At 41.7% G+C, this 13520-nt stretch overlaps 2 protein-coding genes across 2 annotated transcripts in view; both read right to left on the bottom strand. All coding sequences in view use genetic code 11, as the record gives it.

Annotated features, from left to right (window-relative positions):
- Positions 1-4398, bottom strand: part of EGR_05296 (hypothetical protein) — a gene marked incomplete at both ends in the record, with an annotated part of 34330 nt that extends 29932 nt beyond the window's left edge. Inside the window, 10 exons of the mRNA XM_024494545.1 lie at positions 433-530; positions 1193-1339; positions 1785-2064; positions 2305-2473; positions 2858-2999; positions 3199-3275; positions 3349-3545; positions 3624-3711; positions 3817-3952; positions 4194-4398. Of these exons, the coding sequence (XP_024351016.1) occupies positions 433-530; positions 1193-1339; positions 1785-2064; positions 2305-2473; positions 2858-2999; positions 3199-3275; positions 3349-3545; positions 3624-3711; positions 3817-3952; positions 4194-4398 (1539 nt within the window). The remainder of the gene's footprint in view (positions 1-432; positions 531-1192; positions 1340-1784; positions 2065-2304; positions 2474-2857; positions 3000-3198; positions 3276-3348; positions 3546-3623; positions 3712-3816; positions 3953-4193) is intronic.
- A 2276-nt stretch (positions 4399-6674) lies between these two features.
- On the bottom strand, positions 6675-12369 carry EGR_05295 (DNA ligase 4; the record flags this gene model as incomplete). Its single annotated transcript, XM_024494544.1, has 13 exons — positions 6675-6833; positions 6905-7144; positions 7349-7639; positions 7702-7893; positions 8125-8328; positions 8573-8719; positions 9031-9201; positions 9628-9957; positions 10433-10675; positions 11042-11359; positions 11393-11623; positions 11666-11878; positions 11914-12369. 13 exons carry the CDS (start codon positions 12367-12369, stop codon positions 6675-6677), a joined length of 3195 nt encoding a protein of 1064 aa, XP_024351015.1.
- Between the last annotated feature and the right edge of the window lie 1151 nt (positions 12370-13520).

The following is a 13520-nucleotide window of genomic DNA, read 5'->3' as shown; positions in this document are numbered from 1 at the left end:
GCCTCTCACGAATTGATAAGAATTCTTACCTCTAAAAGAGAGATTTGACCTATGCGGCTGAATGCTTGCATTTTGAAGCGTTACTTCGCATCACTAAAACCACCACCTTTTTGTGCAAATTTGACCACGGCTGTTTCGGCGAAAGAGTATTAGGAAATTCAAGACTAAGTCCACTCTTAATCAGATGAGCGCACGAGTACTTAATTTACTGAGATTCTAATTACAGTAAACCTAGTAATGGCGCTCAGCGAATTCGCAAAAAAGAATAACCTATGAGAAACGGATTTTCAGCAAATCCTTAAAACTATCAGATGTAATGCAAACATCTGTGAAACATCGTCACGACGCGCCAAATAAACCTCCAACAGCGAATACGGCGGCTCGCAAAAACGGTGGGAGCATATTTGTTTAACATGATCTCAGAATGCTTACGTTAATGTCAAATTTGATCGGGACAGTAGCTGGCAGGAAGTCAATAAATGGCAAATCGAAATCAAAGTTGAACTTTTCCAGGCAGAGAGACGCAAATGCTGGAAATATGAAAGAGTAATATCAATCAGAAGGGTTTTGACAATAGTGCTTTACAAAAATAGCTCAAAGCACTTAAAACAGTGACCATTATTTTATAATTATTTACAGTTTCGCTATAATATAAGCATTGATTTAAGCTTTCAAAATAGAGCTCCTCTTGTCGTGCACAAAAAAAATTTTGAAGCCTTTGAATACCGGTGGTATCCCCTTGAATCAAGAAAACAGCACAAAGCAATTTCTGGACTAAAAGTTGTAAAATCATGTAAAATCATGCAATTAGAGATTACCATAAGATATTGAAATTTGAGCGCAGTTTCAATCTGCAACTACACAAATAAGCCAAGCAGTGCAGACCAGTGATATTCAAGTTAAGAAAAATAACACAGGTTTGAAATACAAGTAAAGGTCTATTTCAGAAGCTTTTATTAAGCTGAATACCGGTATCGTGAATAGGGGCAAAAAAATAAGAGAAAACGAACAGAAAATTCCATGTTATGTACTTGAAAGACGTAATCAAATTAAATTGCAAGTTAACGCCATTGGAGGTACATACTGCCCAATTCAGCGTTCTGAGTTAAATAACAACTGAAAGACCCACATGTACGCCCCTCTATAAGAGGGGTGGGAGAGCATGAACATGAACAAGTGGTTAAATAATTACCATTTTCTGGTGTGGGAGCGACCCAGTTGTAGTCGTTTACCAGCAACCGCAAATCGAAAGGCTGTGCAAATATCTTGAATTTGTAGATATACGGGACAAAGTAGAGAATGTCCGGCCTTGAACCGCTCGACCAGTCTTCGAAAAAGCCTATAAACAAAGGAACCACACATACATGCACTACCTTTGCTTCCCAGATATAGCGTCAATATAAATGACCTAGTAACTTGTGGCGCTAGGCTAGAATGCAATAAGTAGGAAATATGTCGCCAACACCAGTTTGATCAGATTTCATGCATAAAAGGGAATTGAAGCATCAAAGACGCATCGTGAAAAGTGAAGTTTTAATTGACTGGACGCATAAATGTTAACAGCAGCGAAGTACTGATAAATGAAAACTTTGCAGTGTGTGTAATGCTTCCTTGTTGAAGTGGTATCTCTATGAACAAGTAGACGAAATTAATCACGGAAGCGAACAGGAGATAGTAACTGACTAGGCGATGCTCGCGAATAAGTGCTGATACAGAGTACAAAGGTCATGAGTAAAAACAAACGAAATATACAGTTATTGACGTATTTGGTACTGAGAGCACACCTTTGATGTAATCCTTCTGTGAGTAGAGGATGGAAAAGACTATATCTTGGCCATTCAGATCGAAAGTCCACGTTTGAAGGGAGTTCCAGTGCCTTGGATAGTGCACATTCAATTGGAGGTCAAACCAGGAAGACGTGAGAAGGTCGTGCCACAAGCAGTCAGTCACCAAACTACCATTTGCTAAACTCAAAGCCATCTCCACAGTGCTACCATCCTCTTCCGTCACCCACGGTATCGTCACCTTGAAGGTCGAATCAGGTCCACCATGGAGGGCAAACTTCTACAGCAAATAATGCAGATGTATATACCTGCACCCATGTATGCACGAACTATCTAATCACGATAGGAAAACCAGCGATCTAATTTAGAGCCTTACTCGTATTCTAATATTAAATAGCAAAGCGAAGTAAGCTAATCATTTTCTTTTAGTGAATACCCAGCGCACTTCCCATAAGGATTGCATGTCAGTTTAAATGTTTTGACTATACAGGGTGGATGGAGTATGCAAGCATGAACTAACATTTGACTTGTTTTTGTCCTGAACGAACCAGAGGTCCATTTGTACAGTGGTCGAGCTGGAAATGTCTAGAGTAAACTTTTGGGTTGTACGGAGTTGCCCAACACAAGGAGGCGAGGTCACTTCAGCCGGACGATAAGTTGGTGGGAAGAAAAACTTCCATAGCATTTCACTGTGAACAAAGTGACGATACCATTACCCAGAGTGGCCACCACGTGCAACGCCACACGGGTTATTTAGACTGCTCAATGTTTCAGTGAGGGAAGGTGTTACATTATGGTACATCTTAAGTTACTAATGAACACCTCAAGTCATAAGAAAGAGCTAACCAATTCTAAAATAAAAACAAGGTTTCGTAATGTTTCGTATCCAGGGAATTAATCAAAGATTGATGCAATGTAAACTGCTCTTTAGCTGACTAAGGACTGGCAAGTATCACTGCAGAAACTGTCAGAACCAAGAACGAAAAGTAAGTCGTAAAAGTACTATCTAAGGCTATAGAAGACGTGAATAAGTACGATGCCGCCTTAAGCACAAATAAATTATAGAAGCTCACCGTTGGCGATCAGCCCAGGGCCCATAAGCTAAGAGAAAGTCTTTCTCGACATTTATCGCCATTTTCCACTCTGGAAACGTATAAAACACTGACTCCTGATTTTCGTCAAGTTGTGCATGCTCTGATTCCACAGAAATCAAACCTGAAAGTGCGAACAGAAACTCAGATGAAGTAAGGAATTTATCAAAACTCTAATTTGCTCATTCCAGAAGTATTTTACGTATGGCAAGGGCTTGATCAGAACAGATACACTCTTCGGTATGACGGTCGTAACAATATAAACCCAATTAATCAAAAAATGAGTATAGAGATGCAAGCATTTGCACGGATATTAGTAATACCTGGCTGGTCTTGCTTATACGTAATCTGGCCTCGTCCAAGAGAAAATACACGAAAAGTATCTGCCTTTTGTGGTGGTCTACGGAGTAGCGAAAAAAAAAATAAAATGATCAGACGCCGATTACTACCTAAAAAGTTGCATAACGACTCACTCTTCTACGGCGTAATGCCCGGAGTACTTGGAGACAGGTACCAAGGATCCCACAAAATCGTAAAAATCGAAAGAGACCCAGTGCTGATACTTGTCGAACTGCCAAGTAGCATGCTTTTGCATATACGTCCCATGTGCCTTTTGGCACGTCAGAACGAGTGCACGGGGAATTAGGTGATTACCAAAGCAAAACTTTGACTATAAAATTCCAAATGCAGGAGACATAATAAATAACTTTTAAGGCATTTAATCGACTGGAATGTAAACTGAACCCACCATTTCTAAATGGAACCTAACAACTGGAAAGAGGCTTTCAAATTTTGTCCAAATCCACCCCAGTGCATCTTCCTGCTGCACACTGTATCTGGATTAGGACAAAAAATTAGTCTTTAAAGGGAAAATTACAGTAGAATGATAACAAACTGCACATAATACATAAAAACAATAAAATCACGAGAACAGCACGTACTGAGATTGCGACTGATGGCTGTCATTAGCTTGATTCTTTTCTTTCAACATAAATTCACCGTAAAGCGAGTTCCGGTTAAACACATGCATATCAAATCCATAGAGAAATATGTGGAGCCGCCTTTTCGTAGCCTCATCTACGTGAATGAAAAGACGAGTAATTTACACACCTATGCAGAAAAGTAGGACTTAAGAACTACGAAAGCGTGCCTTTTTTTCCAGGGTCAAAAGGAGCCCAATAATTTAACACAAGTATTCCGTAACAACACCGAATGCTGTAATCATCAGTCAGATAAATTAGGTCCCGAACCATTATCACACCACCAATAGCAGAAATAGATATCGAGCCTGTACAATATAAGTCATAAAGTAACAAACCAATCCTTATGTATCCATTTTTAACGAACTTCCGAAGAATTAAAGAAGTAATGAACCCAAGGACACGAGCATTGTAGAAAAGCACGTAAATGACCCATGCATCCAGGAGGAACAACGACAGTATAGCAATATGAAATCTGCCTTCGCTAATGTACGCATTGACTTGTGTATCAAGACTGTCATTCGAACGAACTTCGATTTCCATTTTACACCACAACTGATTCTCAAAATATGCGAAACATCCACAAAAAGCGCGGTTCGATTAGAAGAAATAAACTGACTGCATTTAGGTAAAATTTAGAGCCCAAAAGTTTTAAAAATACAAATAATAAAATTTATTAACAAAGCGTGCAGTTGTGTTGTTTTTCTAACTTTAGGTTATCTTAGATCGTCTTTACGTAACCCTAAAAATGAAATTCCTCTTGGGTATTTAATAGGCTTCCCAACATCTTAAATTGGATTGATGTGCCAGCCGCATTATATCAAAATTTTATGATGCTCTGCTTAACTACACAAGCTATTTAGACCCTGCAGCCTGTGCATCGCCCCGAGCCTTCCCTGAGGACGAACTAATAAGTGATACTAGAACAGCACATACGTCTTCGGCATACAGTAGGAATTTAAGACAACAAGCTCAACTCAGAGCCCCAAGTAGTTCACTAATCAAAACGGATTTCTCGCTTAATTCTTCCTCTCTGGACTTCAAACCTTTCAAACGCACTGATCGATTCTACAAGGGCATGTCTCCTAAGAAATGTTAACGGAAATTAGTACAGGTCTGGGGAGGTCTGTGTTCAAAGCCCTCTTCTGCCTTGAGGAAATGTGACGATTCTTTTTCACTGAACACTTCTCACCTGAGTGATACCGTTGAATAGCAAATGCATAGCTCCTCTCCTCTTTTGAGCGTCGTCTTCAGTGCGCCCCTTGACCCATCTCCCGCGTCAGCCATCACAATGCAATCGGTGCTGCAAGAAAAGCATCCTCGAGTTTACCGTGCTAATGAATGAATTTCTATGCAACTGAGAGGATACTTGGTCGCTGCTTCACTGATCCCTCATGACAATTCTACTGGATCTACAGTTTTGCCCTCTACGGGGACTGATTTCGGGGATGGAGAAATATGCAGGCTGTTACACGTGTTCACCGCTAGTCATAGGAACACTGGCCTAGAGGCAACGTCATTTTAAAAAAATTGGCTTAAGAAGAGTTTCGTGGAGTAGGATTTCATTTCTATTCCTAGTTGCCACGTTTATTCTACATCAGTGCTACCAGCCGTATTCTTATAAGTTCTATCTAACTGGTAGAGTAGTAAGCAAGTATCGTGAGTTCGCATAACTGCTATCCGTGTTAAGAACGGTGAACAGCTCCATAATGGTACTTTTCCAGAAGCCCTACGGCTAGTGCCGTTTCAGCTGTTAATGTCATTCCTGCAGAGCAAGGGACAGGCTGTTGCCCAAGGCAGACGTCAATTTCAACCCTTCTGTAATGGACCGTCACCCATTCTCCTATCCACAGCATATGCGCCTTTTCGCCTCCCCCGTGCCAAGGTTTATCACCCGGGGGTGAATTTAGAATAGATGTCCTTTAAGGTAGGGTTCGCTTTCCGCTGCCGCTAATGTAGAGTCCTAAGACCTCTCGACGAAGGTACAACAGCGGAGCACCTATGTAACCCCTTTACCGAAACCGAGGGTTAAATATCCAACCGACGCATTGCAGTACGACCTCTGGTCCTTGTCAGTGGAGTTACGACTTCTGTGCTTTACTTATCCTTGTTCTCTCACACCACTTTCTTATTGTGACCCCCAGGCGAGGGTTCGGACCGCTGTACGAACACCTCATAAGCGGGTACCCACCACTTTGCATTTATAAAAATGCTAACCTAGGCATCAATAAGTCATCACCCTCGTATCACATTGCCCTTCGGTAGTTAAATCAGATTCCAAAATTATCCAATTTTCTAGACCCCCGTTTGAATAGCCACGCACAGCACTAGACTGCCGGTAGACCATAGACAGGTATCCCGAAATACCTTGCTGAGCCTACAAGATATCGAAGCAATTTAGCACCTTGTCCGATTGCGTGTTTAACTACAGAGGCACTTTGCACCTCGGTGATTATGGTCTCCCATGCAATGCGGCCCCTAAATCGTGCTAGTGACTTCCACCCCCTTTCTGTACGTTGGTAATACATGTTCTTTCGGACAACCTCGACGCGTTACGAATTCAGAGAACATTCAAAGCGCTGATGCTGCAAGATCCCTGAAATTCATAGAATATTAAAAGTACGTCTTGGGTTGAAAACTCGGACGGCATCAATTTCTCACCATATGATTATTAAAAGTGAGGATTACTGGCCCCATTGCAAAATACCAGGAGCGGTAGGAATCGAGGCGTAAAAGATGCTCTCAATTCGTAATAATGGAATGATCAAAATAATTAAATATGAAACGCAAATATGAAGAATGAAGCTAAAAGTGATGGGTTATAAGTGATAGTTCGATACAGGAAGTAAAGCCTTGTGAGAAGCACAGCCCATAGCCCAATCCAAAGTAACTGCAATCGGCAGACCTGATTGACCAATTTGGTTCCGTATTTCCTCCAACACAGGCTCAATCGCAGAGCTGCGAACTCTTTCATTCATCTATAGGGGCAAGTATCAACAAGATATTAGCATCCAATACGAAGCTTAATGCTAAAGAAAAAGAAAAGTACCGCAACTACATGAGTGACGGTGCCCGTCCGCTCAGGGAGTAAGGCTGAGATATCCGTCAAAGGACCATGCACAATGGCCTGTAAAGACCGCAGATCGGCTATCATCATCTTCAATTGAGGAGAAGTGTCAATCAAACCATATAGAACAATGCTAATGCCGTACAAAGGAAGGATCAGGTCGGAAAAGTTATCATCTTCGAAGAACTTAATGTATTCATTAGTGGAGAGCCGACGAACAGGCTAGAAAAAGACAAAACAAAGGCTAGTACTCCACCTTGAATTGCATTGGTGAAGTGGAAACGATAAGAGGCTAGCGAGCGAGACAATCTAGTGCAGTTTGATACTAGTAAATTATGTTAACAATAGTAGAAAAGTTAACAGAATGAGTTCTGTAATTTAATTCCAGTTGCGATGCCTTGTAATAGAGTTGCTCAGGGCCTTTACCATTTGCGTGAATAGTTCCACTCCTAGACGAGACGGCGAAATGGAGTAGACACAGTCGTCGCTGGAAAGACCAGAAGGACCCAAATCTGCAAAATCGCTGTTTATGCCCTCACGGGACCCATCAAGTTGAAGCATTGTTGACGGACGTGATGCGAACACCTGGTCCTGGCGTAGCGGTAGTAGTCGATTCGCCTGAATGCACTGAATCAACCATTCGGTGGATACAATGTCATAGCCACCTTCCTTACCCCTACCCGTGCTCTTACGCGTGGCTTCAATCAAATTGGAAATCTGAAAATGGATGCAGGAAATAACGATTGTTCCGGCACAATCGTGGAATAAGCGTGGCTAACCTTGGCGGTGATTCGATCCGTTACAATATAGGTTGTATCTGATCCAGGGTTTTGAACCACTTTCCCACTCCTTTTAAGAATCGCCTTTTCCAAGTCACCCTTTGACCCAAAGTCAGTAGATGGGCCGAAAAAATGGGATGAAATATAAAGACAGAATTCCACGTCAGCGAAGGCAGAGGACTCGATTTCAATCTGAAAATATTATCATTGTGAGCATGACATTAACGCTCAACAGCTACTCTTATAACAGCAGCTTAAGGGGCTAATATATAACAAGCCCCCTATAGAGCGCTAGCAGCCAGTCCAGTCAGGTAGTCAGTCAAATATTAAAATAAGTTCTTTGCGAACAACCATAATTACCTAGTCATGTATGGGATTACAAATAATTTCTTATTAATAATAATTTACAAATGGGGTACTCACTGAATCCGTTAATGATTGGTAGTATTGGGTCAGAACCGAGGTCGAAGGCTTTGAGGATGTTTGGACACGCCTTGTAGAAAACCCACTTGTCGATGCAGTCTCTGAAGTGATGCGTGAAATGGGTTTTTTGTCTTTGTCGCTATCAGTATCACTTTTATTGTCCTCATCTGAAGACTGGATTGTCTTCCCTTTAACCATTTTACCCTACGAAAAAGTAAATAAAGCATTAGGACGATAGTGAGTAGTCACTTGATGATTGCTTACAATTTAACCTATATTTAATAGCATTTTTTTAAAATTAGAGAATATTTAGACAAACACCGAAAACAAAGAATCAGTCTAATTTACCAACCAAATTGACTGACGGAGACAATGTGCTTCGTAAATCATGCAGCTACAAAATTCTTTGAGTACTTCAGCATGAGGCAAATCGAGGTAACGGACATACCTTCGTGTCCTGATAAAGCTTCTTGATTTCCGATATTGAGGCGACATCTTTCCACGTCTTATCCTCTCGGACAGCTACGACTCTGGGAAATCGAAGAGTAAAACCCGCCGAATATGAGGCGCTCGGTATCATTTCTGCGGCATGAATCTACAGAGTCAGAGACGATGGTCTTTTTACTGTGCGAAAAGAAGCAGAACAGTCGATAGGTGAGCGTAGTTTCATTTGAACGCAAATCACTCTAAGATTTCAGGAGTCAAAAGATCAGCGAGCAGTCAAAATTTGTGGTAGGAGGACCAAATAAAAGTCTATACATATTAATTAGACAGATCAATCCGCCGAACATATGGTCCATAAATATAGAGAAGTTTACGATAAAAAGCATAATGAGCATTAAGTCTTGTATAGTCCTCACAATGCCGCTATTTTTCCCACTAATTAATGAAAAGCAAACATCTTACTTGAAGAACAAGGGAATGGCGCGGTGGAATCCAGAAGTCGGGTCGCTCCCCCGACACCCGAAGCCACTCGGTCTCGTTACAGTTTATTTTGCGTCTGCCGTACTGCCTCCAATGAGACACTAGGCGGCGATTGAGGCTCTCCAGTTGATCGCGCTTCAATCCGCATGACACCTTCACGATTTACACGAACATATCATGCATTTTTGCGAGAGAGTAAATTGTTTCATTTAAGTTTTTGGTAATAAATGCAACTACACTAAGAGCTGTCACCAAAAGGCGCAACATTTTGAGAGGAAAAGGAGTAGATTGTTGATTGAAAAGAAAAAAAGACAACCCCATAGTTCTTTTAACTGCTATGCACACCGGACCATGCCAAAGAATATCTACAAGCTTGAAAGTACCAAGTAAACGTTTAGTCGCAAATGATTTTCCGAAACTTACATTAACGTCAACAACGTATCTGTTTATAAACGCTTCGGTTTTTACACCGCAAAATTTTAAACAGTTTGATCATGGCTAATTTTGTCAATCATTTAAAAACTATGACTTGACTGAAAACACCCACTATCCGACCATTAAGGGAGAAAATATGACTACCTGGCAAAATGTCAAGAAGGAGGGTGGGGATGAGTGATCTGATTGCAGTCGCCGTCGCTTATTTTCAATCTCATCACCATCGTCGTCGTTAACGATGGCACAGAGGAATGTGGAGAACATTGTCGTGCAGGTGGCGGCAGAGGTACCAGCGTAGGCACCGACAAGGAGGCAGTCGAGGTCAGTGCAAAGACCAAGCACGTAGTCCGGTTTCAGCTTCCACCAGCCCGCCCCTGCCCGTCCGTCGGGGGTGTAGGGAGCGCAGAGCGCCTTCGCCACCAGCCCCTCCGCACCATGCTGCACCCACGTGTCGAAGCAGCATGCTAGCCGAGTCTGCCATGAGAACGCACCCAAAGCACCGCCTCATCTGATGATTATAAACTAAGCCAAGATGATATGATACATACAAAGCAGCTATTGCCCGTGGTGTATAACGTCATCCAGCCTCCAGTACTTGAAAAATCAATTTCATTGCTGCTATTCAAAGTAGACCTTCAATAATCACGTCTCATGACGTCCTCATAGACAACTTGGGCGTCACAGTAGATTAAATAATTTTTTTTGAAATCTAGACTAAAGGCGCGTGCATTCTCACATCACTTTTTGAACGAGACACCAGAAGACTGCTACTACACAAACGTGACTTGATTAATTCAAAGGCACAAGAACTAATTTCCTTTTCAATGGCAAAAAAGTTACTTTGCTGATATGAAATCATTCGAACCATCAGAAAAAGAATATCTAACTAGCATGACTGAACAGGAAACGGCTGAATAGTTGTTCAAATGAAATATAGAAATAAACTCACCTTATCCGGTTGCGTAAACAAGAAACCGCCTAAATACAAGGCTCCCTTCTCAATCGCAAAAAGTGAAAGAAGTCGATCCTGCTGAATTTGATAATCTTCCAAATTGTCATCGTCACTGTGATTATTGGTGGACTTAAAACAGGTTTCAACTTCTGACGAAACCTCTTCACACGTTGACTTAAATGATGAGAACATTGTTAGAAGAATACGCTTGCGCCGGGAGAGAGGCATCTCCGTGAGAAGCTGAAATGAAGTTGAGGTGGGAATAAAACAAATATTCAGGATTTTTTGACATTGAAGCATGAACAAGCACTATAATGTTGACAGTCAAGGAGGACTGTGAGTAATAAGAAACTGGGTCCTCTATTTAAATATTTCGTATAGTGGCACAAATGAGGAAAATAAAGTACAGAGAGTTCTTTCTCTAAAAGTAAGCCAAGAACTCCCAAACGTTAGCATTGCAGACACTGGATGGCAGAATACTCGCTATCTGATAATTAAAAACAAACTACAAAAGCCCATCCAGAGACTAGATCGCAAACCCCCCCCCCCCACCCATTCTGGAGGAATTTCATATTAAAATGAAGAAAAAAAACTACTTGTCCTTACCTGTCCGTTTAAATAGAGTACGTCGAAGACGATGAAGCACGGCATGACATCCTTATTGTTATCAGACTGATCATCAAGCCCTGCACGTTTAACATCATAGCCCGTGGCCTTTGTGACAAACCGGTTGGTAAGTCTATCAAAAGCGAGCATCTCTCCATCAAGAATGCAGTCGATGACGTCATTGGCAAAAGTGGTGCCGTTTGCATGTAAACGATATGTGAGGCTCCCCTTCGCAGAATCGCCGCACTCACCATAACTCGAGCTCCATTCGCGACCAGTACGAGACCAAAAGCGGTAGTTTGTATTTGACTTATGCAACTACGAGAAATGGGAGATTCAAAGACTGGTTACCTGAACTCTTTCGCCATCATACTTAACTTCGAGGCAAAGACCAGTGTCAACAGACCCCGAGAATTCCTGCTGATAGGCTGTACAGATTTCGTCGACACTACTGGCTCGAGAGCAAAGCATGGGTTTAAAGGCAGTAAACAGTTCAACAGATTTAAATTTGCGGTAAACATCAGTGGACAGAGCCAACTTTGGGTCAATGTAAGCGATTCGTTGACAGACAGCGCACAAGTCCTAGAAGACTTAATATACGCGGTTATGAAAATGACAGATTACCTGTGTAACGTTCCAAATGGAGGGAGCAGCAGGATGAAGACAACTGAGCAAAGCTTTATCTCTGATACCTAACGACAGATCGCGCCGACTAACGATACGCACGAACCACTTCAATTCCAGAACAGTTATATTACGAGTGAAATGACAGATTATTTCGAGCTTTTGATCTTGAGAAGGTGAGGACGCCAGCGCATCTAACGTGTCATGAATTTTCTATGGAAAAAAAATAAGTAAAGGGCAACTGGTACAGTTATTGAGTAAGAGCTCTCGGTCGCACAATGATCCCGTAATACATAGTGAACGATGTCCGCCAGGTCCTCCTCAGTGGCACTTTTGGATAACAATGTTTTGCATTTCTTTAGTAATCTGGTAGCATCAGGCCCTTTTGGAGCCAAACCAAAGGCCTTGATGAGCATCCTGGCCATGGTTGATTCTCCAACACCATACGCTGGCCTAGTGCGGTCAGCAGATGGGATAAGAAGACGTAAAACCGGAAAGAAGCTGCCCAAATTTCCTGCAGTCGGGCCAGTATCCCCAACAAGTCTTTTATATTTAGCTGCCCACTTTTGAATGAACAAGAAGATATAGTCCTTTTTCTTTTTTGCACCGTCTACTGATGAAACTTGTTCCAGAAATTTGCACAATGTCCCAAAAGGGAAGATATCAGCGATTTTCTTGCCTTCCATAGACGGCGAGAAAGCCATTTTATACCAACAAGTCACTGCTACTAAACCGCGTCACTAGTGGGAGACAGTCCAGCAGGAAATCTTGGCGTTTATTGGTTTAATATCCAACGAATCAAAATAGGGCTTATTCACTGATACAAGTTATTCCTTCTCGGAACAATTAATTTTAAAGGCCGATATATACAGCAAAAAATTCTATCTGACTCCAAGATAGCAAGAGACAAAATCCATCGTTATAAAGTCTATGTGGCCAAACAGCTCAAATTCTTCTAAGGTGATTTTTGTCTTGGCCTTTTTAAAATATTATGGTGGTTTGAAGCTTATTTTATCTGCGGCATCTATTTATTGTGACAAAATATTTGGTAGGTCATTGCAGTGGTGCTAATTAAATATTCAACCCAGTAATGCTTGCGATTAGCACTGATCAAAAGTTTAGGAACAGCAAACTGTACTTCCTTTTTAGAATATGGAATACCCACTTTAAATCATTCCAATTATTCTATCGACCTGATAGTTCGCCCCATTTTTTCTCAGTCAAGCTGGACTTTGAGTCGAATCGGGTCATGTTTTGCTCTCTGGCGTGGGACTCGGACCACACAAACAAGTTCCGGCTCTCTTGTACGTTGACAACACGTCTCTTCATAGCGTTTCGGCTTATAACGACTTCCCCCAAAATTTGGGGTGCTACATTAGTGGCAGCTTCTCGATAGCCCAATCCTGAATACCAGACTTTAATGCTGCAAATCGAGGAAGTAGGAATGACGTCCACCTTTAATAAGTAGCCCAACTCTGTGCTCTTCAAGAAAGCCGGTAACAACCGAGGCATTACCAGGCTCAAACCACATAAAAAGGTTCATTATGGATCTGCTCGTGGTGACTATGTGGTGATACTAGTGAAGTTAAAAAACGGTACCTCATTCACTTCTCAGCTGGTTGAATGGAACCTAGATAGATCGACCAGCAGCAATATAATGAAAACAAACTGGCAAGAAGGAGTAGATGCGGAACATCAGCTCCATGAAGCTATCTCAAATCTCGTCTTTTAATGGACGGCTCTACTGTTGGACCAAATTCCCCATGATTAGCGAATAACACGAGACCCTGACGAGTACAAAGCCCCAACACAATTCATTTCACAAATAGGATGACACAATGTAGGTAGTGGATTT

The sequence above is a fragment of the Echinococcus granulosus genome, assembly GCF_000524195.1.
Source record: "Echinococcus granulosus chromosome Unknown EG_S00038, whole genome shotgun sequence".
Classification (NCBI taxonomy): domain Eukaryota; kingdom Metazoa; phylum Platyhelminthes; class Cestoda; order Cyclophyllidea; family Taeniidae; genus Echinococcus; species Echinococcus granulosus.
The sequence above is the reverse complement of the archived record's forward strand: the minus strand, read 5'-3'. Positions and strand labels throughout refer to the sequence as shown.